At 33.9% G+C, this 27,109-nt stretch overlaps 1 protein-coding gene across 1 annotated transcript in view; it reads right to left on the reverse strand.

The window, feature by feature from the left end:
• The window catches only part of CCDC178 (coiled-coil domain containing 178), a 156,016-nt gene that overhangs the window by 54,476 nt on the left and 74,431 nt on the right, over positions 1-27,109 (reverse strand). The window contains exon 17 of the mRNA XM_030444686.1: positions 4,392-4,541. Within this exon, the coding sequence (XP_030300546.1) occupies positions 4,392-4,541 (150 nt within the window). The remainder of the gene's footprint in view (positions 1-4,391; positions 4,542-27,109) is intronic.

Genomic DNA, 27,109 nt, shown 5'->3' on the forward strand with positions numbered 1-27,109 from the left:
TCGAGTCATTTGAACTTAGTGTGTTATTGATTCAAATTTAATTATAACATTAACTTGATATTTATATTGTTTAAATATAATTAGCTCAAAGGAATTTTAGTAAATTTTCATAATAAAAAGCTTATTGCAAATACATTTTTTCTTCATGTTTTCATATGAAACTCTCTATTCTGTTACCTTATGGTAGAACGAAAAATCTAAAGCAGAAAGAACCTCAGTTAAAAATACTAAAAGTTACATATTTTTGTTTACTAGCTCCCATCTAGTCTTCTGTTCTTAATTAAAAAAACAAAACAAAACAAAACAAAAAAGACAAGCTTTAAAAGCTGGTTAAACATTTAATTTAAAACTAGATAAAAATTCAGATATTTCATCTATGATAGTTTTCACTTCTTTAACACTGAATCCTTGAAAGCATTATTTCTCATATAAGATCTGTAAGGAAATGGGGATGGGGTAACACTTTTTGCCATATTTTTATACATGCTTTGACTATTAGTATTGTGGAGATATGAAGTGGCCCAAGATCTGCAGATAAGTTAACTGACTTAGCAAAAACACAATATGAGAGACAGGTATTTTGTTTATACGAGAACAGTGTTTTATATTATTCAGTTAGGTCAATGACTGTGAACAACTACATCAGAAGGAATTAATTTCCTAAACCAACAAGTGTCCATTGTGAGACTTACTTTATATTCTATTTGGTCTTTATAAACAACAGGGACATTAGTTTTAATAGATATCCTAGGTGAGTAAAATACTAAAGGCAGAAATAACCAAAAGGGCTCAGAGCGAGATACACACATGAGAAAGGCATGAAAATATGCTCTCTATAAAAGCATAAAAGAACTTCCCTTGACTTGCATGACTTTTTGTATCAAGCATGCTACAGAAGTCTTTTGATTCTAATATGAAACCATAGTAAGGATCATTGCACTAATGCATGAGGATTTGTGATAATGTTGCAGAAATTTTACTGTCAAAACTGAACTGCAGTGTAATGACTTTTGTTATCATGGCTTCTAATAACTATTCAGCAGGAATTGACCCCACATACATTTTACTGCAGGAATATGTCAGTTATTCAGAAAGTTAAAAAAAAAAGAAACTTAAATCAACAAGCTCCCTCCCCCCAAACTCTTACCACCATGTGACCACCTGAAGGTAGCAGGTCATGAATATGAGAATGAATATTTTACTTAAATTTCAGAGCAATTATAATTTACATTGAGACTATTTTAAAACAGATGTTATGCTAATAAAAAAATGCCAAAGTTTGTAAGGCTGTGCCACTTGCACTGTTAGGGACAGGTTAAAGTAATAGGTTCTTTAACATATAATGACATTGCATACCCCTATACTAGGAATTAACTCTAACTTTTTATGAGAACTGCAATACAGTCATTGGCAACAAAATACATTGGAAGTATCAAACTTTACTCATATTCTAAGATTGTTCAGTGCAAAAAGAAAGATATGGTGAATAATCAGATCTGGCTTTGATGTGAAATAATATTCCTGGTGCTGATGTCCTAGCCCATTTTGATTTCCAGAAAAAATTGCTGTTATATATTTGTAGGGCTGAAACTTTATGAGGCAAGATTTTGCTACTTGAAGTCTTCCTACAAACCTACAAAGTTTTTACACAGAAGATTTAGCCACGTCAAAATATGTACATGAAAACAATTAATATATCACCATTAGAAAAAAATAACGTAATTGACCTCAAAAGCAGGAGAAATTTTAGGTACTAAACAGAATGTTTTTAAAGAGTTTTTTCCAATGTCACCTTGAAAAGATGGAAATCTATAATGAAGTGGGCACATCCAACATGACAGACACGCCATTGGTCAGTGGAAGATATGAGGGAAACCAAATTAAAGAATGTTTTTTTGGAGGGATGCATCTTTTCAAAGAGAGTAAATTAACAGACTATAAGGGTATCACACTGCACTGATGATTGATCCAAGTAAACAATGATACTCTGTGGTAGTGCTTGTATATGTAATAAACATAGTACATATTATATAAGTAATAAAGTATCTTTGTTGACAGAAAAATAAATATAAGTATAAATAAATAAATATAGGTATATATGTAGGTAAGAAAGTTCTCAGGATCTAAGGAAGGATGAACACACCTTCTTCCTGAATGTTCATGGCATTGTAACGCATATATATAATACAGCACCTAGAAACATCATTACTTTGACAGTCCTGCACAATTGATTTTCTGTTGCAGTTGTAATTTGCTTATTAGTGAAAACCTAAGAAGAAAATGTAGCTGGTTTTTTCTTATAGGAGCTGTATGTAATAAGCAAGGTTTTTTTCTATTATGATAATTTGTGATAAATACTTTATTTTTGTGTTGCAACGGTAGAAATATTTCTTTAATAATTGGAGGAGTTATTCATTTAACAAAGTGAAGAGTTATCAAAAAGCAAATAAAATCAGTTGTCTCTGTCATCCTAAAATTAAAATTGTCATTAGAAATTCTTTTCTTCATACACATACACATACCTCGACTGAATGGCACAGAAGACTCTCAGAAATCCTAAACATTGCCATCACTAATTTCTAACACAAACTAAGTATATGTGTTGTAATGCTGATTATAAGCTCCTATAGAACAGCAACATACTCATAACCATTTTCTTCCCAGACTTTTAAAACCCAAACAAATGATTATATAGCACTGTTGATGAAACAAGATCCTGTTTGTATTGCATTGCTATTTTGCTATATTTTACTCTGCTTATTTTATTGTATTCAAATTGAGAAGACAAAAAGCAATAATATATGCCAACTCATTTGCAATTTTCCTTGCTTCCAAACTACATCATTGAGATGCATGAAAATATCATCCATACTATGTCCAGAAGAGGTAAACTGTTGAATGGGAAATCTATTTCACAAAAATTACCAAGAACTATTAAATTCTGAGAATTGAGAAGACAGATATTCTTAGTTCCAAAGAAATAAAAGGTCCAGAGAATATGGTAACATAGATTTATTTTTCTGTAGAGGCTTGAATAGAGTATGCCCTAATTCTGCATTCAGAAAAAAATACAATTCCTTCTGTAATTCAGTTTTTCCAACAAAACATTTCAGCCCTCATAGCATTGCTTCTACTATCATATCTACACAGCTTAATACACACTCACTTGGTGAAGGAAGACAGGCAATAATGTCTTCTACTTATGTTTTAAATCTCCAGATATGGATATCCCTAAGAATATATGACTTAAACCAGTTATGTTTTTGAAATATAGAAGAGAGAAGTAGTCAAAAATGATATTTTGGAAGGTATTTCCTTATGTTTACTTGTAAGGAACAAACTGAATACACTGAACTTTAGAATTATATATTAACTGAGGTAGTGTATAAGGAAATGAGCAATGGATGAAGATATGGTATACAACATAAAATGGCTTGGTAAGAGTAAATTAATAGCAAATATTCTGAATTTCATATCTAATTTATATATTTGAAAATTTCTATGTTATACTTTTAGAGAACTGACTGAAATCTCAATATATCAAGATCTGCTTCCTGTGTAAATTACCTGAGGTAATGAAGATTCTTACCTGAAATAGTTGATGCAAACTGAAGGTCTGTGAGCATAGTGACTTAAATGCATATCAGTATTCAGAAACATAGATGTGAAAGGCAAGCAACCAATAACCTTACTAAAATATATGAACATTTTTTTAATTAATTACAGTTAGTACTGATAGGCTTGTATCTTGAGACTTATCTCTAATAGAAAATATTTTTTTCAGTAAGTTGGCATTGCATTTCAACAGCAAAGTTTTACAACACCACTTGACTCCAGTTCCACAGCTTTCACTATTATTAAAAAAAAAAAAAAAAAAAAAAAAAATCTACCCTTTTAAAGGTAAATAATTAGTCAATAAAACATAACACCTGGCCACTGTGCCTCCATCATGGAAGTTCTTCAAAGTAGATTTTATCTTTTTCATTTGGTTGTTTTCTAAATCAAAAGTGTACAGAGTCTGACCATAATTCTCATAAAACAGTTTCCAGAAAAAAGTATTTTATGGAGAATGGTAAGATGCATTTTAATTACTGCATAATATATTTATGTAGAAAAATAAATATTTTTCATGTGCAAATTGGAATTAATGAATTAATTTTCAATACCTTACTTGAACAGCTCTGTAAAAATAAAATAAAAAGAACTACAACCAGCAAGCAAACAAAAAAATGAGGATACATACAGGGTGAAACAGCTAAGTAGAAAATAAGATTCAGGAGACAGATATTACTAGAAAGTATTCTAGGTTATTAAGTATCTCTATTAATCAAATGCATTTTAGAGATTAATAAATTGATTAATAAATTGAATTAGTGATATTTTAATTTTACCTGCTGATGATCTCTAAAGTAAGCTTCCACCCTGATTCTATTCTCATAGAGTTTTGTGAGGTCATCTTTATCATTTAAGTAGTAGTTCTGAAAGATTTGATATTCTTGAGCTAGCCAGAGATTTTCTTTAATGGCTTCCTCCAGAGCAGCCTAAAGAGAAAAGTCACTGATTACTCTTACTGCAAAATACCCTTCAACAGAATAAAACTACAGTTTACTTCCACAATTTCCCTGATGCATTCACTTAGGAACATCAGTGAAATATAGATGGGAAGAGTGTGGTCTCAGTGAAATAACTGGAAAAACTGAAAATGAATTACAAATGGCTAGGATTTTGCTGAATATATTTATACAATAGTAGATTTGTTAATAAATGATTCCTACAGGAAATAATGTTGTAAATTACAATATAATTTACATTACATTAGAAAATACTAAAAAAAGCACATCCTCTATCTTTCTTCTTAAAACCTTCTTGCTTTGAAATTACTTTGCTTATTTGCCAGAGAATATATCAAATTCTTTACCCACATTTGACATTTCAAACCTCTCATTTTCCAACTTTTTTGTAAAGCTGACACATGCAATACTCATGTGTTTTCTTAAGAATTCTAATGTTTCCAATTTTATTAACTTGATTTTAAAGACATATAATTTTTGACTCTCATAGTTTTCTACCAGATGAAATTTATATTTTTTTAATTTATGCTTCTATAACAAGGAAAATTTCCATCTCTTTAAATCTGATTTTGACTTAACTTCCTTTGATTGTAATTATAATCCTGCAATAGTCACATAATTTTCCAAGGTATCTTACCTGGGTTACAGAGATACAATCTGATTTATTTTGAAATTGGTTTTGGTCAAGGGATTATATTTTAAATGTTATTATTTTTCCATTAAAAAGCACCTGAGGGAAGGGGAACCTGGGAAGACTTTTACCCATAGAGTTAGTTGAATATGAACTTTTCAGAGATTTTTGACACTCACAATTACTTTTCATTTCATAAGTATGACAGAGTATGGCTGATTTCCACATTTCAAAATATTAATTCAAATATGTTTTGAATGTAAATCTCTTAATACATGTATAAAACACCAAAGCTACTGATGATAGTGCTACCCACTAGATAGGAAAATACTTCTGTGAGTAAGCCTGAAGCATATTAAATTTATATATGTTGTCTGTTGCATTTGGGAGGTATGTCTGTTAGAAATAGATACACATTCTATATAAAGTGGAGTACAGAAGAGTTTACACTTATGAGACTGTGAAGAAACCCAGCCCAATTAATATAACCCAAACGTCCAAGTGATAAGTGGTTGCCTAATACAAGGCAGTATTTCAAAGTGCAAGGCTATAGTCTAAAAGCTTCCAAAGCTGTAAGAGTATGCTTAAGACTAGTTTATGAAAGAGGAGTATTTGTTGCAGAAGAGCCACCACCTTTCCTAGGAGTTGTTTCATGAGAAACCAAAGAAAGGAATCATAAATAATTTTGGGTTTATTTCTAAGAGAGGAATATTATGTTCTTTTTATTACCTTCCTGCTCGTCTTCTCCCCTTCAACAGACTGTTAAGTCAACAAAAAGATGTGTGTCCAAGGTAGGAAAAATATTTTTTCAATATAAAGGAACTTAAGATTAATTTTCCCAGGTCACTGGCTGAAGGATCAAGCCAGCATTTACATGTGAATCCTTACAGAACCAGACCATATTGCTACTATTTCTACCTCTGTTTGGAAGGGAAACATAAACCCATCAGGACTGTGTCTGAAACAGCAAATGTAATATCTCTATTTCAGCTAAAAGTTCAGCCAGAACACAGGAGTGGTTGGGAAGTTTGGCACATCTCAAATCTTGCTTTAGTATCATTATGTCTCTAAAAAAGATCGTGTGAATTAGTGGACTAATAAAGTCTAAGTTCTTCTGGGGTCACAGTGATAATGTTGAAGAATCCATATGTTTTCTAAACCTGTTCCCAAGTGGGTAATTTAGATTCTTACCTTTTAAAGACAAAACTATCCAGGGGAAATAGCAGCATGCCTGAACAGGTTCCTATGCATCCCTTGGAACTACTTGAATTTTGGGAGCTCCCAAGACAGTTAGCATATTAACAATGATATTACTCCTTTTTCTATGCAATGTCTTAATCAAGACATATCCACTCTTGTATCTGTACTTATATGTAATTTCTAAAAACTTTGCATGATGCTGTTACACAACTGGATATAAAAATTCTTCCTCTATGGAAATGCCACTCTCTACATCACTAAAATATTAAAATTCTATGTGTCTTTCAGAAATCTAAAAGTAATAAAAGATGTAGAATTCAGTGAAGAATATCTGATTATCGCCTTTGTTAATCCCTGGTTAGAGGTAAAACACCTTTTTTTGGCGGGAACCTTCCTTAACAAATATAAAAGTCTTGATGTCAGTATGTTTGCATTCAATACCTGCAAACAGGTAATGTTTTTATCATTGCAGAACTTTCACGTATGTAAAGAGTTAGGGAAACTGACAGAAAAGTTTGCTTGTAGAATGTGAACATTAATATAGTAATTTTCTCCAATTCATATATTTTAGTACAAAATTAATAAAGTCCTACTAATTTGTACAATTCAGTGTCCAGAGATTCTGACAGGGAATAGCAACATAGCAACATAGCAAAGAACATAAAAGTCTCAGACTTTATAAGACTCGGTGGCTACTTCTATATAACCAGTTATATTTGTTGCCCAGTCCCAAAAAATTTCCTCACTATATATGTTATGTCAGCTGAGACAGATAAAGTGAAACAGCTCTTTTTCTCCAATTCACTCCTCTGGAGGGTGATCTGAGGTTCAGAAAGCAAAGAGCACACATCCTTTCAATACCTGTTCACTATCACCTGTTGACATTTCAACATAGCATTTCCCAGAATGTGGTCAAGAAAAATAGTTTTTAAGAGTACTTTATCTGTATGGAAGAGGGGAATGCTTGAACTGTGACCAAACTCGGCATGAAAGAACACAACACTACAATATACACAGCATCTTCTTCTCCATTTCTAGAAGAGGGATGATAATTTTGAAACTAATCATAGGATATCTAAGTAAACAATCTTGAAATTTGTTTTATCTCTAGCACTTAAACTTCTGAATTTCTAGATTTGCAAACTGACAAAAAGCACTGTGATTCATGTGCTTCTTTTGTTCTTCAGCAAAACCTGAAATCAAAGACTTCTGGTACATCAGCCTTTGTCTACAGCTATGTTTGAGTTCAGACATCTAGAACTGGTTTGAAATATGGGAAGAAATGTTCTATATTTCTACATTCATATGTTGGTACTTTCTCCAGCAGAGGGAAAAAAAAAAAAAAAAGTATAATACAGGGGGATTTCCTGAAGGCTCTTGCATGAAATGAAACTTTAGTCACAAATTAATCAAGTGAAACAAAGGCCATATAAGAATAGAGTGCAAGAAAATATTTATTTGCGTTATGAATAGACAAAGTGTGGATTCTTATGAATACCTAAAACTATGTCCCTAAAAGGGACATAACATTTTTAGCAGGAAATATCCACTTATTTTTTAAAAATTGGGGCTCAAGAGATCAGAGAATTGGGTGATTATTCTGGGGAAGTGTCTGTGGAACACAGAGCTAGAGGAAAATTTCTGATTCAGCACATATACTTTTTTCTCTTGATGTTGTCTTATTCCACACAGCAGCTCAGGAAGTGTCTCTGTTTTCTGTTACAGCAAGAAGCTGGCACACTTTTTTGATTAAAAAAAACAAAAAAACAAAACAAGAAGGATGCAGATGCAATGCCATGCAATACAATGATGAATTATCAGTCAGCACCTCAGGCCATACAGAATTTCTTGTAATAACTTCAGTCCTCTTAGGCTGTGAACAGAGATCACTGGCAACTTTGCTGTGACTGCTTCAGACAAGCAAGGGATACATAGAGAAAACATGTTTCATGATATTCTTCCATCCTCTTACGTACACTGATGCTAATCACTTTGTGTTGCAAGTGATCAAACAATTATTCCATGTTTGTGTGAGAAAGGTTTGTAAAGACTTGCTGAGACAAATCTGAGGATCAATGATTTTGTCCACATAATGATCTACCTATAAACATGATACAAATCCCTGTGGTTTACAAGGTCAATCATAATTTCAAATGGCTGCTCTGACAGCAGAGTTCTATTCAAAAGATAAGAATAATTGATTCTGAAAATCAGGTGCATCAGCACAATAAGCTAATTATTAAAGGATCTATATTAATTGGTTATACTACTTAAACCTGATGTTGTGAGGAATTAAATTGGTTTCCCCAGACAGGAGTGCCTGTTTCTTTTCTAGGCACGAAATATCCTGTTCATAACATGAACAGCAAAACTAGAAATAGCTTATCTTAAAATTAATGTGCTTGTGTGCGTCTGCCCCTCCCATTGCACAGTTTCCCCCTAGGTTTTTAGTAGCATCTAAAACCTGATGGTTTTGCAGCAGCATCTCTTACACATCACGTGTGCCCCTTCCCAGGGCATAAAGAGCATGGTGATACTGACTGCCACAAAATCATTGTAATACAGCTGAGAAGTCCCCCCACTATGAAAAAGAAAGTTACTGTTAAGCAGTTGTGAGGTGTTGGGTTTTTTTTCCCCTGTCTGAGGATCAATGGGTGCAACTAATTCCTATTAGCAACTAGAACAAGTCACAGAAGCTAAAACATAATCTAAGATGCTATAATCACTGGTTCACCCTCCCTACTTGGGATCTTCTGTTGATGCTGCCACCTGCATTTGATGGTTGGCAATTTATGCACCAAAGATCACACAGCTACTCAGTAAATCTCCAGAACTGCAAGCATTTTAAGGTACACAGTGAAAACAGCTGAGCCCTGCTTGAACAAGCTCTAACATGAGTCAGGGGATTTACATTGTTGATATTACATACTTATCTAATTCAGATTTTGATGGTCTCTGAGCTGAAACAGGTCTTCCCCTGTATCTGCAGCAAAAGCAAAATAAAAAAGCCACCACATAGCCCAGAGCTACTGAAACTAACTCTTCTTATAAATTTTTGCCTTGCTTTGTTCAGGAGGAATTTTAGAAAATGCATATACATGGACTGACAGAGGGAGGTGAAAAATCACATTTTTTTTAATGATTTGCTAAAGACCATTTGCATCAAATTGATTATTTTTTCAGCAGGAATATGATGTAAAATGCTTTCTCATAAGTTTCATTTTTCCTATCTGCAAACTGAAGTAACAGCAAGTACAAGTAGCCTTTCACTGATAACAGAGGGACTGTTTCTAACAGCTTGTAGCATTAAGAAGAGGGGCAGTGGTTTTGAACTAGAGCAGGGTAGATTTGGAGTAGATTTTAGGAAGAAATTCTTTATTGTGAGGGTGGTGAAACACTGGAACTGGTTACCAGAGAGCTGGTGGAGGCCCCAGCCCTGCAGACATTCAAGGCTTGACAGGGCTCTGAGTAACCTGAAAGTGCTCAGGGCCATGTTGGATGGGGCTTCGAGCAACCTTCTCTAGTGGGGAGTGTGCCTGCTTACTGCAGGGGTGTTGGACTTGATGACCTTTAAAGGTCCCTTCAGACCCAACTCACTCTACGATTCTCCTCCAAATGCACTCACTCAGCCTGTGATCAAAACACATATAAAAAGAACAGTAAACGGGTCTGGCTAAATAGCAGTGTATGAAGTTGACTAGAGTAAAAGAAAGATTTTGAACAGATTTGAAAGGTAACAACTGATCAAGCATATTTAGTTCTATCTTTACTTGTAGAGAAGAAACTCCAATTACAGGGAAGAAAGTTCTGCTTTGTGGAGTTCAACCTCTTCGAAAGTTAAGAAGTGGCTCTTCTGAGATTCTTCTAGTGGTTTCAATGAAACTCCAGAGATTTTTGCAGATGCTCCAGTATCAGGTCTGTCAATAACTACACTTAAAAGAAGTTTTGGACTAGAAGAACCAGTTGTCTTTCAGAACACAAAGACTTAGAATAACAGAATGGTTTCCATTGGAAGAGACCTTAAAAATAATCTGGTTCCAGTCCCTAGCAGACCAAGTTGCTCCAAGCCCCATTTGAACTGGCTTTGAACACTTCCAGGGAGGGGGAAGCCACAACTTCTCTGGCCAACATATGCCACTGTCTCACTACCCTCACAGGAAATAATTTTTTCTTATCTACAATTTAAATTCACTCTCTTTCAGCTTAAAACTCATAAAAGGAAGAGCAAATACATCTTGGATTTGATGGTAACTGCGAAAAAGCGTAACTTTAAGAGATTTTATGACAAGGTAATTGTAAAAAATTGTTACGATATTCAGTGCCAGTAAATCAGGAACTGGTTGAAGAGGATCTCATCAGATCCATTGGTTCTGAATGCTAATGGAAGGAAACATCAATCATTCAAAGACTAGAACAGATAAAGGAAAATTCTTCAGAGCTATGTACTTGGTACCATCTACATATCACAACAGATGCCTCTATTTTACTTTTTTTTAAGACGTGCTTTTAAAACTGAGATTTGTGTTTGTTGAGAATAAAAAAGTTCCTTCAAAGTATGTTATAAACTCTAAAATTTTAACAGTGAGTTTAAGGACTCTTCCATAAAGTTTTTATTCCTGGAAAAGTAAAAGCTACTTTTTTTAAATAAAGTCAGCCTAATAATATAATGGAATACAATTCAGTGTCAAAACTCAGGTTAAAGGTGATATGAATATTAAAAAGATTTTGAAATTACATAAAATCAAGAAATTCTCCAAGTCTGCATCCTCCTCCATCCCCTGAGTTTATTTGCTTTGTCTGAAAAGAAAAAAACTTTACAATTTCATTACTGGTTTTTGCATAACATAGTTTTAGACTGTTAAACACCAACTTATTTGCCTATTATTGCATCATTAATTTTTCCTCTATATCATCATAGTTTGATTATATATACCTGTCAATATTTTTTAGAGCATGTTATGAGAAAGAATTTCCCTTTCAATGCTATTCTGGAAAAGATGAAAGTGCATGGGAATGTCCATTTATTTATTTTATCATGACCAGTTAAAAATTTATAAAGGCTTTTCATTTTCTTATATATTTAGGGATGGACAATTCTGCATCACTAGGGGAAAAGGCTAATTACTCACAGTAAGGTCATTAGATACACACTTTCTTTTTGTCATTACAAAGACTAATATTTTTGCATTAATGGCACTATGCAGAGTAGATGAAGCAAATAAATAATAAACCTTATCAGATGCTAATGCAAACCCAAATGTTCTTTCAATTGTAAAGCTGTAAAAATTAAAGTGAGAAAGGTATCAAGAAAGTAAACAGTAATATTCAACACATACCTCCCACATGGCTGCAGTGTACCTTAAGTGACAGAAAGATGCAAATAAAGAAATTCATGGAGTAAAGGTGCCTATTTTTAATGAAATTCATAGAAATGTAAAAATCTTTTGTTGCTTCATCAAATGAAAGATACAAATATACTGGATTTTACAGAATGCTACATTTTATTATGTCAGACACTGTACCCAACCAGAAAAATACTAGCATTCAATTCTGGCTCTCCAAATCGATCCATTTTAATTTGCAGTTAGAGAATCAGCTTTCAGACTGAGCATCAAGAAGTTTTTATAATTCTTTGAAAAATTAATTCCACTAACTAAACCCTTGATAACATAGATAATTTGCTCTAAAATGAAGTGCTGTGTGACATTTTGTAGAAACTTATTTCAAGGGATCTCAATTCCCTACTTTGGAACACTGACAAGTCCTTTACCTTCTCTGAACTTTGCTGTAGTGATAACTCCCATGCCTGACACCAAGTGGTGTTCTTGGATGAAATTTTTTTGACCACTGCCTTTTTTGTAGTCATGTCCATTCAGACATCATACTAAAAGTTAATCTTCTTGATTGTTGTTATGAAATGCCCCTAGAACCTCCTGTATGGGTATATAGTTTGATCCTAATCACTGCTTCTTATGGAATTCTGAAATCTAGTTAATGGTGTTGGAGAACTGCTGACTTATTTACTCTGATTATTTCTATGGACAATATTGCAAAAATTAAGAAGATTAGACTTAATTTTGTCTTTTCAATAACTTACTGAAATATTTATAATGAATAAACACCCTTTTCTTAAAATATTTTCCAATGTAGAAAACCTCACATTCATTTCAAGAGGTAGCAGAAAAGAATCTGTTATTCTTACCTTATTTTTTCCAGATTTTTAAAAGAACAGAGAATGCATCTCCAGTACTCTTTACTCCATAGAGGATAAATTGTTTTACAATTTTGAAAAAGGCAGCACAGGAAGGATTCACCAAACAAAACCAAACATATAGTGAAAAAATTAACAAAACTTAGTATTTTTTTAAATTGACAGTTTTACAAGTAATTACTTGTAAATTGTCAACTCTATCACCTTTCTCAATTGAATAAAAAAAAAAAAAAAAAAAGAAAGCAAAGCTCAGAAGCATCCTGCACCTTTAAATATTAAGGAAGAGCAATTTAAACATGGACTATATTATCTATTATAACAGAATAGAATATATGTATATATATGTTCTCCAAGAACTTCAATTATTCAGAACAGGTCTGCATTCTAGGTAAATAGATCAATAATAGTATAGTTCAGCTGCCTGTCAATGCACTATTGTGGTTGTTTGTACAATTATGTTTGTACCTGAGGCTCTCTCTCACATATTAAAGTCTTGCTAACAGAAAATATGAGAAATTACTTTATTCTAATTTTCCTAACCTACAGAGATTCCTTGGTAGAAATTCCTTTTTTATGAAACAAAGAGATTAGAAGTTTTCCTTTCAGTAGCCCTCTTTAGGGTGAAATCTGTCTTTTTATGCAAACCTACAACATGAATGTTACGATGGCCCCAACATAAAAACAGGAGAAATTATTTAGTACACACAACTCAGATCACTTGCACAAAGACAGCACTGTGTGCAATGTGTTAGCAAACAAGACATCAGATGGCTTGGAATTCAAAAAAGAATAATCCAACAGTTTTTTAGTTGAAATGCTGCATGCTGAAGACTCTGCCTGCCTTTGATGTAAGAACTCAGCTCAGGGTTAACTTCTAGAAACAAACCAAAGATAAAATAAAGGGACCAAAATTCTTACAAGTATCTGCTCATGCATATTGCCCAGAGCACAGTGCAAGCCTAAACAAAAGCTATAAAGGATTTCCCTACTTAGTAACATCTAACTTAAAGTAGAACACTGCCAAGCTTCATGAGGTAACCTTCCAAAACACTTCTGTCATTTGCCACTGCAGGTAAAGACTACATTTACTAGAGATAAAAGAGCCATGAAATATCAACATCAGAGAACAAACACTTGGACACAGAAGATTATAACAAAGTCCATTGGATGTTCACTGTATAGCATGTGTCACCGTCTAAATGAAGCCTCAAAGAAGCCAAACTTCAAATCATAAGTGGTCTCATAAAATCTAGTGAATAAACTGTGTAAAATAAGAATATAATAATAGTTTATGTAGATTGCACTGTTTTATGGGAACTGTTTACACGGGATTGTTAAAGAATAGTGAGACTTCTTTATTAAACACTCATTTTAAAAAATTGGTAATGCTCAGGAAAGAAATTTATGTTCCCACATAAAGGTAAGGGTGTATTCACCAGAACTTTTCAAATCAGAATAGCATTTTGCAGTAAACAAACAAAGGAAACTATGGAAAACATTTTAAACTTAATGTAGCTATTTTTCCTCATTAGAGTTTCAAAGAATCCAACCAGCTTCAGAGATGTATGAAATCTGACATATTCTGCATTAAAAAAAGACATAGCTATTTCATACATCTTCTAAGCATGGAAGTATAACATGTACAGTACAGTACATACAGTATAACATACAGTACAGTCTTTCTACATTTTTATCCATACACCTATTTCACCAAACAGTCTAGAAAGTATTTAAATCATGAGATATATTACTATAATTTCTACAAAGTATAATAAATTTAAATATATTATACTTATAATATACTATAGAAAACATTTATATTATAAATAGATGGTTCAAACTAATTATGATAAATTAATTATGGATTTGGAATATGTTTTGATGTAATCATGATTTAAGATTAAGACTAAGATGTTTTTTCTGATACCAAAGTCCTTGCTTTTCTTCAGTTATTTTATTTTATAGAGGTGCTTGTTCAATTCAGAACTGTCATTTTCTGTAGTAATGGAACAGCAGTTGTGCTTTTTTTACGTAAAAGAGGTAACCCAATCTAAACTGCTCCTTCGTGTGGTTTTAAATATAGTTTACACACTGAGGAAGGAACTACATTTCCATGTTTTGGATAAGCCAAAACTGAGTTTTAGAGCTGTCAACCTAAAAGCACAAATCAGCATGTTCTACAAATAATCTTAGAACCAAAACCAGGATTAAAAGAAAAAGCACCTAACAGTATGTAGTTTTTGAGAAGTACATTCTAAGTGTACTTTTACATTTGCCTGTGTAAGGATGCACTAGCAAAAGTAAAATTTCTCTCAGTATTGTGAGAACATGGTCAGCACATAAATGGGCAAAGCAAAGGGAGATACATACAATGTCATTTTCTCCTCTACTACAGAATCACAACAACAACAGCAAAAAGGGATATTGTTCAAGGATAGGAAAGGAGGGATATAAGGATGATAATAATTTATACATGGATTACAAAACCCGAAGAACTTCAGTGATCAGAAAGTGGTACCTTTTTCTGTCTTTGAGTGATGTACATATTTGTAATGTGAACGCTCCAAGCAGCAAGTTCCCATATCCACAATCATCACAGGAGCAGTTGCTGAGTTCTTGAAGCAAATAGAATCACTCTATCACATGCTGCATTAGCTTTGAGTCTTCCTCAGTATATACTGCAGTGGTTGATAAGAATATAGATAAAGCTGCAGGAGACATTAAGAATGGAGGCATTTTTTAGCAAAGCCAGTGATGCAGCTTTAGCTTCAATGGGCACATTCCAGCGATAGCAAAAGTCTCTGGGTGGTTTCACAAGAGGCCTTGACAGACTTCATATTCAGATTATGTCATCATGCAGATTAGGGCATGTCCACATCAGCAATTAATATGAACCATTTTGTGCACCATCTTAAAAATTAAGTTTTCCTAGTGCAAAAGCAAAGAATACCCTAGATGTTAAAGTGGAAAACACTCCAATTTCCAGGTATGACAAATGGACAATTAAATAGAAATACTTGACTCTGTGACTAAAGTAAAAGTCAGAAACCAAGAAAAAGTGTAGGATGGTTACTTCTTATTTGGAAAGAACATCATCATACATATTCAAAATACTGTACATGATAATACAGTAAAGATGCTATAAATAGAAAATGCCAAAGAAAAGTGCTAAATAATCTAAGGGATAAACTAATTTATTTATGATTGTTGTCTGCAGACAATACTTTTTAGATACATAGGTTACTATGTGCTTATATTAGAGAACATAAATTCTACTCTATTGTGCAGATACCTAAGAAAAATGTGTTCTATTACATATTCATATAATATTAAAACAATGATATGTCAAAAACATAATAATAAAATTATAATCTATACATTCATTGTTTTCAGTACAGGAGCTGTCTAATGTCTCATTCCTCACATGCAATTCCAATCCACTAATTTATTCTAGTTCTGCCCTGCCTATTGAAGATGATGTACTCAGCTTTTCTGTTTTCAAACTCATTCTTGCTGTTATTTCATATTTTGATTTAACCAGTGAAAATACACCCATTGCTTTTGCTCTGCAATTCAGTGGGATTGTTTCAGTTCATTTTATGTGACCTTCAGAGAAAGGACACCAATTATTTGCAATTCACAGAATATATTGTCTTTGAAAATCTATACACTTGGGGGATCATTACATGGCTAGAATTTACAAGAAACACTTAATGTATAGCATTGTTTAGCTTGGTATCACATAAAAATTGCCATATGCCTCTTGTCCTCAGTTCTTTTCCAATAACACTTGAGAAAAACAGCTACCATTGAGGGAAGGGAAGAGGAGTGAGTAGAAAAGACTGAAAGCCACATAGTCATAAACACCACTACAGTCAAATAACACCCTTGCTTCCCAAAGCTCCTTCTGCTTTTGAAAGGTCATTGGGTATATAAAAAACAATCCTCTGCAAGGCAGAAGCACAGCAGTTTTTTTAACAGTATAGAAATCTTAGATTTTGCACAAGTCCTACAGCTCTACCTTCGTGTGTAGAGCATGCCAAGAATGCACCATACTCAGCTTTTGAATTCAGAGAAGGTACCATGAAGCTTTCTAATACCAGTGTATCTGCAAGATTTTATGGCACCTAGCACCCTTCCTGATCTGTTTGCACAATGCTTAACTGTCTTCTCATTAACAACAAATCATTCAAAGATATTCGTAAATAATTCTGATAAATTTCAGAATGATTTTACAACCCTTTTAAAACCTACAACTGCTCTTGATATATGATGAGGGTCAAAGAAAAAACTATGAAGCTGAAGTTTCTTTCTTATCTTAGTATATATTTCATGAGATCATAAGACTTCCTCACATTTATGGGAGATAGCAAAGGATCAGAATGGCAGCAGACTTATGGACAGTGAAAAAGATAAGTTGGATTTATTTACATGATTTTCCAGTTATTATAACAACATTTTCTGCATTACCAGTAAACTAAGGATTTTGATTTTAAGACCTACCCTTTCTTTGCAACAAGAAAGCATTATTTATTTTTCCATTCCTTTTCCAAAAAGGAATCAAACCACATTACAATTAATTTTTACCCATTATGTACAGCTGAGAACATAACTTGCATATCTCAAGTGCCTCTCCAGTGCCTTAATCACAAACTCAGACTGATTTGGTCTATGTATTGACACTGGTCACAGCAAAGAAGAGAGACTTAAGAATTTACTTCACACCACTTCTTAGAGGAGACACAAGTGATTGTGGTATCTCCTCTCACCTGTGAGCAGGTCCAACATGACATATTTTGCATTGCATCATTTCTTTGTCTTAAGAGCAGCCTCACATATTAGTAAACTATGAATCCATGCTCTGCATGATTCAGAGCTAAATATTTTTGGTACAGATAACTGAAGTAGCTAATTCATAAGCAGAATATTGTCTTTCATGTTTTTTAGTTCATACTTCATCACAATTGGCCACATATAATTATGCCAGTTACTAATTTAGATTAGTTAGCCTCTATAGGTGCCTATTATATAAATTGAAACACACTACACAAAGCAGCTTTAATATAAAGCTTCGCATTCTACACTGATAATAAAAAGAAATACAATGAGCACAATTAAGTAAACCTAATCTTTTCTAGCCCTCAGCCAAAAGTGCAAGAAATATCATGTCTTTTTCACAGAAGGCCTTACAGATATACAAATGTGCCATTATTCTTGCATTACGTATCTCCTCACTTAAGGCACTTAACTAACCCTATTCATCCAGTAAATTAAGAAAAATAATAAAAATATAAATGCTAATGGAATAAAAAATATAAATGCTGACAGAATAATATATTTTGTGAGCTTTTAACTGCTAATCCCAAGCACACATCAGACTGTTATATGATCACACATCAACTTCGTTCATTTTTTCACATAAGTGCAATAGCTATGCACAAGTAAGGAGTTGGGGGCATTGTATTCCTGTAGGAGTTTTCTTTTGGATGAGTTATAAATGGAAGGTCCTACCCAAATTGGCCATTAGCAATCCCAGGGAACTCTTCATAAGAATAGGTGTGTTAACTTCAGTCTCCTGGCCAAATTCCAGCTCAGGTAATTACATTTAGCCTACCTAATTTCCCACTGCAATTACAAATACAGAGAGATCCTTAATTTCCAGTCCCAAGCTGCTGTGCAGTGTTGAATAGTTTCTATGCTTCACCCAGGGTGGCTGCACTTCTGTAGTGGATAAAGCAAACTGTGTATGAATTGTGACAGTTTGTAAAGCATTTTGTAATCATTTGAGATGAAAGTGCTACATAGTTAAGATCATTCTAACTGAAACAATTGTCTGCCACTAATCTAAATATTGCTTGAAAAAAATCTTTAGAAGGAAACTTCCCTGGTGCTCTCAACAATTCAGCTAGTAAATATTTAATCAGTCTTAAATGTAAGTATTAGAATTCGAGACTGCACATATGCAAGAGCAAGACTGAAAAAAAAAACAACTCTAGGAATCCTTAATGCAGTCTGCAAGCATCTGAGCCATCAACAATACAGCATCGCTGCTCCAGTGTAAGATTAATGGTATATCCAATCTGTCAAACTTCACTCTAACTATCAACATCCCAACAAAGACCTTAGACATGCATAAATATACCGCTATTTCAAAGCTGTCTATAAAGCAATAAGAAGGTTAGCAGATAATATTAGACAGGGGATGTTTCTAAAGTGGACTATTAGAACTCACATTAAAATTATATAATATCTCTACATTTTAACACGTGTACATTTTCATTTTCATCAAAGTTTGTCTCTTGGGTTTCATGTTCAAAGGCTAACTAGATTACCACTGACCTAACAACTTGCTTGCCATAAAATTCAGGATGATCTGATCCCCATAGTTCAGAAAACTGAAGGAAAAAAAGATTAAGAATATCCAAGACAACTGAAGGAGAATAGATGTGGATATTTGAAATAAATTGAACAAAACCAATGAAGTCCATTTTATTCCAAAGTAACTACAAACAAGGAGAGTATGTATGTAAACCAAGACTTGGAACTGGGCTCATGAAACTATCACACAAGTCTTTTTTCACTACTTCAGTGCAGTATCCTGTAACTGGAGTAAAGTTACATTCTATGTCAACTTACATACAATTTTAGTGCTGCCTTCATTGCTACTGTTGGATGATGGGAACGTATTATCCCAGGGCATAAAGGGTTCCATAAAGGGCAGGTGGAAGAAAATGGAAATCCAACACCGTTTAAGGAAATCAGTGAATAAATTACAAAAACTGTCCATTTGCCTACCCCTTTTAATCTTACTGTCGTATTCAAACTATTGGGCATGTAACTGAATATCTCAACTGTACCTGAAGAAATAATGGAGCGTGTCTCTGCAGTAAAACAGAACGGCACTAAACTGATGAGTTTAACCCAGCAGAAAGAGCGGCTGTAAACATGACAAATGCCTGCTATTGATTTCAGGTTTAATTACTCTGTGCAGCACTGACAAAGCCCATCAGATGTTGTTGTGAAGTGTAAATGGAACAAACTACACTTCACTGCCCATAGGAAACTGATGGTGTCTGCAGTTTGCATTGTTTACTTTATCCTCCGTAAACTTCAGCCTTGATCAAATTAACAAGTGCTACTAACCTCCAACAAACTACAATGCACTATGGTTTTACAGCAACAGCCTTGGAACAGTAGTTCTGCAGCATTTCATTGATAACAAATGCCTGGCTAATGACAGCGTAATGGCAGCTGCTGGACCCGACTGCCCAGCACTGCGTGTCCTCTAGCCAAGCCAGGAAGAATTTTTCCACAGGCTGCATTTCCTCCTATTTTGGGGCAAAGCAGGGGTCCCTCACTTAATATTCTGGTAAAACTTTTCATTGAAATATACTGCTACTTAGGAAGCCTCTGCTTTCACCAATAACACCAGAACAATAGAGTCAGACTAGGTCTAGCATGTTGTAGCCACCACTCAAAACGTTCTCAAAGATCATTTCCTTTTTCTCAGACACACAGAGCCCTACTTATTCACCCTTGTAGCTTTTCAGTTCTCCCTCTTCTTTCCATTCTACCAACTAACTAATGTAATATAAGAGCTATAAAAAATGAATACATTTTGAATCAACTTATTGCAAAAACCACGATTTTTTTTGTTCAAACACAAGATAGTTTCTCAGATTCCACCACACTGAGATAGAGCTTGTTACTTTACAAATGAATGATGATATTCATCTTGTTCAAATTTTTTCTTTCTGGGATAGATTGTACTGTTCTAGCATAACTACAAACATCATTGGGAGGTACATCTTCATTGGTTTTAGTGTGTGCTACATACAAAGGTGCTTTGATACAAGTAAGCTGTTCTGGAAGTAGAAAACCTGGGTGCCAGTTTGGTCTGCTTGAAATCTGACAGGAAAAAAATTCTTTTGATATTTAGCCTTCTTAGGTAAAGCAATACTTGTGACTCCTAACTGCTACTCCGCAGACCCACAGCTCTGAGGTTTTGCCTCTTGTTCCTCAAAGAAAGACCTTAAGACACGTTTCCCCTTATTATTTGCAACAGAGTTAACAGAGCATATAGGCATGAACTGGTAAAGTAATTTGGACAGCCTTGTTTCCTTCCAAAAATGAGCAGAATCTAGAGGTCTCTTAAGAGATGGGAAAAGAGATGGGATATGTGCATCTGCAGAGCCAATATATACCAACTAATAATAACTTGTAAGTAGATATTATATCCCCGTCATGTGCCAGTTTTGAGGGCAACAACACTCAGTATAATCCCCAGGGGATGTGACAAAGCAAATAATGAGTGCAAAGTTGCTGTCTCAAGATAGGCGTCAGCAGAAGATGCCAAATCAGTAGAATACTGCTGTGCACAGGTAATGAAGAAACAAGGATTTCCCATGAGCAACAGTTATAATTACTCTTGCAGTCTGAAGAACTACCCTGGCCTCAAGGTTGATGCTGGAAGAATGGTTCAAATACAAAAAGTTTAAATAGCTTTCAGTAACATCACTGAGAAAAGGAAATATGCCTCTATGAAAAGGCAATGATACAGTTTCTTTGTTTGGTTGGTTTTTAATTTTTACTGAGGATATTATGGAAATCCAGCTGAGTCCCAAGAGCTGAAAAGGTCCCTATCAGTACTTGAAAGATTCTTGTCTTAGAGTACTCAGGGGATACTTTTAACCTTGCCTTTGAAAAAAAAAGCACATATGATATTCTTCCAGAATGTCTTTTTTTCTGGATGGGACAGGATACTTAAACCTTGAGATAAACAGTGACCACAAAAAACAAAGGTTGTTAGCATAGAATCATAGAATGTCAGGTTGCAAGGGACTTCAAGGATCATCTGGTCCAACCTTTCAAATAGTATTGTTTGTATGATACCAAGAGCTGTCTACCACCTAGTAATCTCGTCTTTTTCCTGAGGTAACAACTATCAGGATCTTGCTATTCCAGGAGAGTACATCTTTTTAGAGAGCACAGGTAGACTTTTCTGTTCTCAGTAATCATGACACTCAGATCTTCATATCAATATCCAGAATGGGAGAAGCCCGTATAAAGATATGTATTGCTGTTAGTAGTTAACTCTTCCATCACGGACACTGGAATACTAAAGAACCACACATGGGTATGTCAGAAACATTTGAGTATCCAACATGCAGAATATGGAAAATGGTTGAATGGATTCATCTTCAGCCACTGAAATGAAAGATATGATACTTCTATGATTTTTGTTATGGTGGATGGTATTATTTTGACAGAAGAAAGCTTTTATTACATAATTCCAAAAACACGGAGTCTCTGTTTCCCTCAGTACTAGATGTAAAGTGTAAAGTGTAAATAAAGAATTAAGTGTAAATCAATAAATTATTTCTGGACTGTATGAATCCAGCAGAAGTCCAAAATCTGTTAAAGTTTCTCCTTACATTGCAATAAACTAAATCAGAGTGTCAGGAGAATATTTTTGTTTGTTTGTTTGTTTGTTTGTTTGTTTCTGCAATTAATCTTCAGTATAAAATATGGTTCCTAGCTTTATTTCATATTGAAGAAAATTAATTATAAATATTTCCTGGAAATTATTTCCAGGGTAACCATTCTTATAGCTAAAAGTGATGATTATCTCAAAAACAACTACAGTAAATAGAACAAAGCAAGACCTGCTCATGGGTGGGTCTAAGAAAGTATCAATAATGATACTGGCTGGGAAAATTCTACAGAAAAATTCTAGATGTAGAGAAAAGTGCTGCTCTTAAGGAAAAAAAAGATGAAACTTGCCTCTTGCCAGCAATTCTAGATTGCACATATCAATCAAGATTGTGGATATCTCAGCTACTTTAGAAGAAGAGTGATTCAGTCTCTCCATCTTCTCCCATGATCAATGTACTTTTAAAACTGCACTTGCCTCAATTCTATTGTTTAAGATGATCAACTTTCTGGACTCCATGGAAGATTTATCTTTTCCTCTGTGTGAATTTCCTATTTCCAGTCTATAACACTCATTCTATTCATGGTGACTGGATCTAGTATATCACACTGATACTGGTGATGAGATCATTTTTTTCCTCTCTTCCTTCAAGTGTCTTAGTGAATATGTCGAGTGGGTCTCAGCACTTTTCTTTTTAGTCTTCGTCTACATGATTTTTCCTTACTCTTTCTAAAAACAAAATGGTGCAACTTAATGAGCTATATTTCTAAGAAACACACATTTATTATAAATAAATTCAATTTATAACATTCACCTTGTCTTCTCATAAAGTTCACACTTAATACAATGATTGTGATACTGAGTGAAGGATTTAACCCCACCTCCATTCTGTGCCATCTTCAAAATTTAAACACTTTTGAGATAGTCATCACTTAACACTCAGTATATTTAATTTGAAGAATTCATTATACTTATTTGGATGAAAGAGTGAAAGTGTACACTGTGTATAAATCTCAATCAAGCCTTTTAATGTATTGGGTCAGCAGATTTCCTCTTGGAAGTACAACATATTAAAATTCTTATTCCAAATAATTTGTTTGACTTTTAAAGAGGTAGACAAGCTGAAACCATGTGTAAGCCATGGCTGGCCTTTCCAACAGCAACTATAATTTGAATTGAGCTAATGACAGCCTTCATAGGAATGGTTAACTAGAATTACCAGTGCTTCTTCATCTGGTACCCATTCTAATGAAAAAAGGAAAGGGAGAAAAGGCACACAGAGCTCTGTCTGGCAACATGGCACGAAGTAAATTGTCTTTGGAAGAAAACAGTACTGGAACCTTCTAAGTCAAGTGGGCAGAGAAGAGAGGTGTTATTGATGCCAATTGTCTGAAGGCAAATCTAGATACTCTCCCTGCTCTTGTACATGCATGTTAAGATTAATTGCAACATTTTCATATTCCAAAGTCATCAGGGTATGAAATTCTTTTAAACGTCAAGTCTTGTTTATATTTTATTATGTGGTTGGACATGATTTATACAGTAAAAAGAGTCTAAAATCAATGTTCAAGGATTAAGAGGGACTGGACTGCTTTGTGGTATAGTGGTATAACCAGTTTATTCTGTGCTTAACCCCTTGTTATAACAAGATCCCTTGGACAGTCCTTTACTCTCTGTGAATAACATTACAGTCTGCAATGTTAAATCACATCGAGTGATTTAACTATTAGAAAGACCACTTTGAATCTACATCCAAATGTCCTGAGAATTCTCCTGAGGAAAGGTACTTTCTGAGGACCAAACAAGAACTTGCACAGAAAATATGACAGTAAGGATAGTGCAATCCTTATATGATTTAAGCTAAACAAATCAGGAATGTTTTAAAGAATTAAGAGAGCATAAAAGGGTTAAAAAACCTGTATAACTCCCACAGACACCTAGACACATGTTTAAATAGTGGGTATGAGAAATCCTGTTCAATGTACAGAATTTGAGCTGAAGTGTGTAATTATAAAATATTCCATAAACATGTACTAAAGCAATATTAATCTTCCATATGTATATGCACATGCCCACACACAGACATTCATAATAAAAGGGATGTTTTTCAAACTGAAGATATAATGACAAATTTGCCCCAATTCAGAATGTATCTTTCTTGTCTCATAATAAAGACCTCATGGAATCCATGTTAAAACGAAAAGTACTCTAAGCATAATGAAGAGATACAGTTCTAAATCTTGTGCAACATATGAAATGCCTATGTACACTTGATACATAGGACTCCATTAGACACTCTGTTGCTGTCCAAATACAATTTTCTTTTCCTTTTCTTTCATTTTTTTTTAAATGAGTCAGAAACCTCTGATAGCACCATTTCAAATGCAAATAATTCTGTTCCAACTGCCTCTTTACATTAGCTAAATGAAGTCATCAGTAAACAAAATTGGAAGAAATCTTAACACAACTGCTGTAAACAACTTTAAAAGTTTTATATCCCAAAAGATTAAAACTGTTAGAAGACAGTTCAGATTCACTGGAGATGATCAACAGTGATAGAGTTTATAGTCAAAAAATAATCTCTTTCATCTCACCCAAACTGATACTGGTCACAGCAAATTATAATCAAAGATAGATTTCTTGGAGGGTGATAATACCATTAGATTTAAGGAATTAAAAATACATGAAACTTTTGAGTTAATGAACAGGGTCCTTAACTGCTCATTTAATTCAAACAGCTGTTTGTTAATGCCCTAAGCAGTGTCATAAACTGTGAAAATACTGTTGAGTGCAAGACACTAGTTAATGCTATAAAGCAACACATGCTCTAATATTAAAAGGATTTAATGGGATTAATAGAGAATAAAACATTAACTCCCTATTATGATGTTTTTAGGACCCAAGGGCAAATTCTGGCTAAAAAGGACTCTGGTTCTAAAAGCACAAAAAGTAAACTATAGCACTGTACAGCAAATCATGGCAATTTTATGCTCCTGAAAAAAAGTGGAACCCTGATAAGATCACATCTGTTCCAATCACAGGCTGGATAAAATCACTGTTTACTAAAGTCCTAAATAACTAAATATGTGGAACCCCAACAAGATCCCATCTGTTAAGACTACAATTTGCTTAAGGTCCCATTACAAAAATTTCTATATAATAACATATTCACTAAAAAATAATGAAAATTTAAATTTTCTTCAGTTTCATAAATTCTAGGCATACACAAAATTGTCAAAATCCTAGAGTATTATTAACATTAATGTTTTCAGATTTTAATTGTGAATTCAAAAAAGCAATCAAAAACTAGCATTAGTATTTAAGTTAGATAACCTCACTCATATGTTCTTAATTCTAGTTATTTCAAATTTATACAATATCTTTTAATTCCTAATGTAACAACAGCTTTGACATTATATTTAGTTCATGTGTAAATTACAAAAGCTTATTATTTGTGAAAGTGACCACTATTTTCTGGTTTTCTTTCAAAAGAATATTCTTCCAGGACTGAAACAGAAGGTAGGCTGAGTTTACTTTTAAGGTATAGAATATTTAAAAAATTAGATTTTTAAAAAGTTAATACAGACTTGCATAAAGAAAATCTACTTCAAGTGCACAACCTTTTATTAAAAATCATTCTGCAGAAAGAAAGAATTAAGGATTTGGTCTTTTTTTCTAAATATTAAAGGAAGCAAGGTGAAGCATTACACTTCCAGATCTCAGTGATCTCCAAACATTATCAGCTGCTTTATAGGGTAGGGGATAAAGTTTTATGAATATCTGTTCCCTTAAATTAAAAACCCCCACAACCCTAGTGATAACTTCTAAGAACTATAATTACAATTCATTGGTTAATTCCTGTATTTAAGATCTTTAAAAAATTAATAATAATTTGCAATTGTACTTGCACAGTAGATATTTCCATCTGGATATCTCAGATGATGACATTTAGAAGATCATGGGAGCAGAGAGAGGAGACCTCTCATATTTAATAAAAGTGAGGGCTCATAGCCACCAAAAAAGCAATGAAAGTTGTCAGTGTTCATAATTTCTGCCTAAGTTCATCAAGAATGCACATTTTCAGTGCTTAGTTCTTCAAAAGGAAATTGCTTAAAAATGATCATGTATAGAGGGCATAAAAACAACCTACTTACAGAATCATAGAATTTTGAGGGTTGGAAGGGACCTTTAAGATCAGCTCGTTCCACCCCCCCTGCCTTGGGCATTACTTGTCAAGTAGTCCTCTTTAACTAAATACTGTGTTCAGATTTTCACATATCAGCCTTTCCCATAAAAATACTGGTATTATTAATAGAGTGAGGAAGCAAGAAAAAAGAAACAAAATGAGAAATTGTGTTCCATATTAGGCAAAATTTAAATATTTAGAAATGTTAGTCAAAGTATATCGAAAATCGGAGATTTTAGTTTCAGATATGGGCTGATGTTTTTTGGAGGGGTTTGTTAGCTTCTTCCAGTATATGAACACAGAAACAAAAGAACGCTCCTGAATGTCTATATTAGATTCAATTTTCAATAAAAGACTCTATTTCCCTGACCCCCTTCTGGCATGTAAAATCATCCAACTTTTTATTTTGGACATGTGTGTTCTTCCATTTCTTTCTTCGTCTTTTCCATTTAAAATACAACATTCCAAAGATCACTCCTGACTTCTGTTCTGCCTTTCCCAATTGTGTAACATGTTCACAAGCCAGCTTCTCCATGGAAACTCTTCACATCTGAACTTCCCTATATGTGCTGAGGCCTTAGAATTTGCTTCCCTATAGAGCTTTCACGGCTTCATTTTGTCAATCTCATCCTTATGGCGCTGCTTCCAATTCAGTAGTCACCACTTAAATGTATTTGCCAAGTATTGCTAGGAGTTCTGAGGTTTTGCAGTGCAGGCACAGAGGATTGTGCTAGAAGCACTGTAAGCATGTAGAACCCACTAGAAAACACTTGGCATCCTTCCTACTGAAGGTGACTACTCGATTAGTGTCAGTTGCGTTAGGATTTTCTGCCTCACCTAGGTTCTTACTTCTTAATAAAAAGGTGATTTGGTATTT

Source organism: Calypte anna, chromosome 2 (genome assembly GCF_003957555.1).
Source record: "Calypte anna isolate BGI_N300 chromosome 2, bCalAnn1_v1.p, whole genome shotgun sequence".
NCBI classification, from domain to species: Eukaryota; Metazoa; Chordata; class Aves; order Apodiformes; family Trochilidae; genus Calypte; species Calypte anna.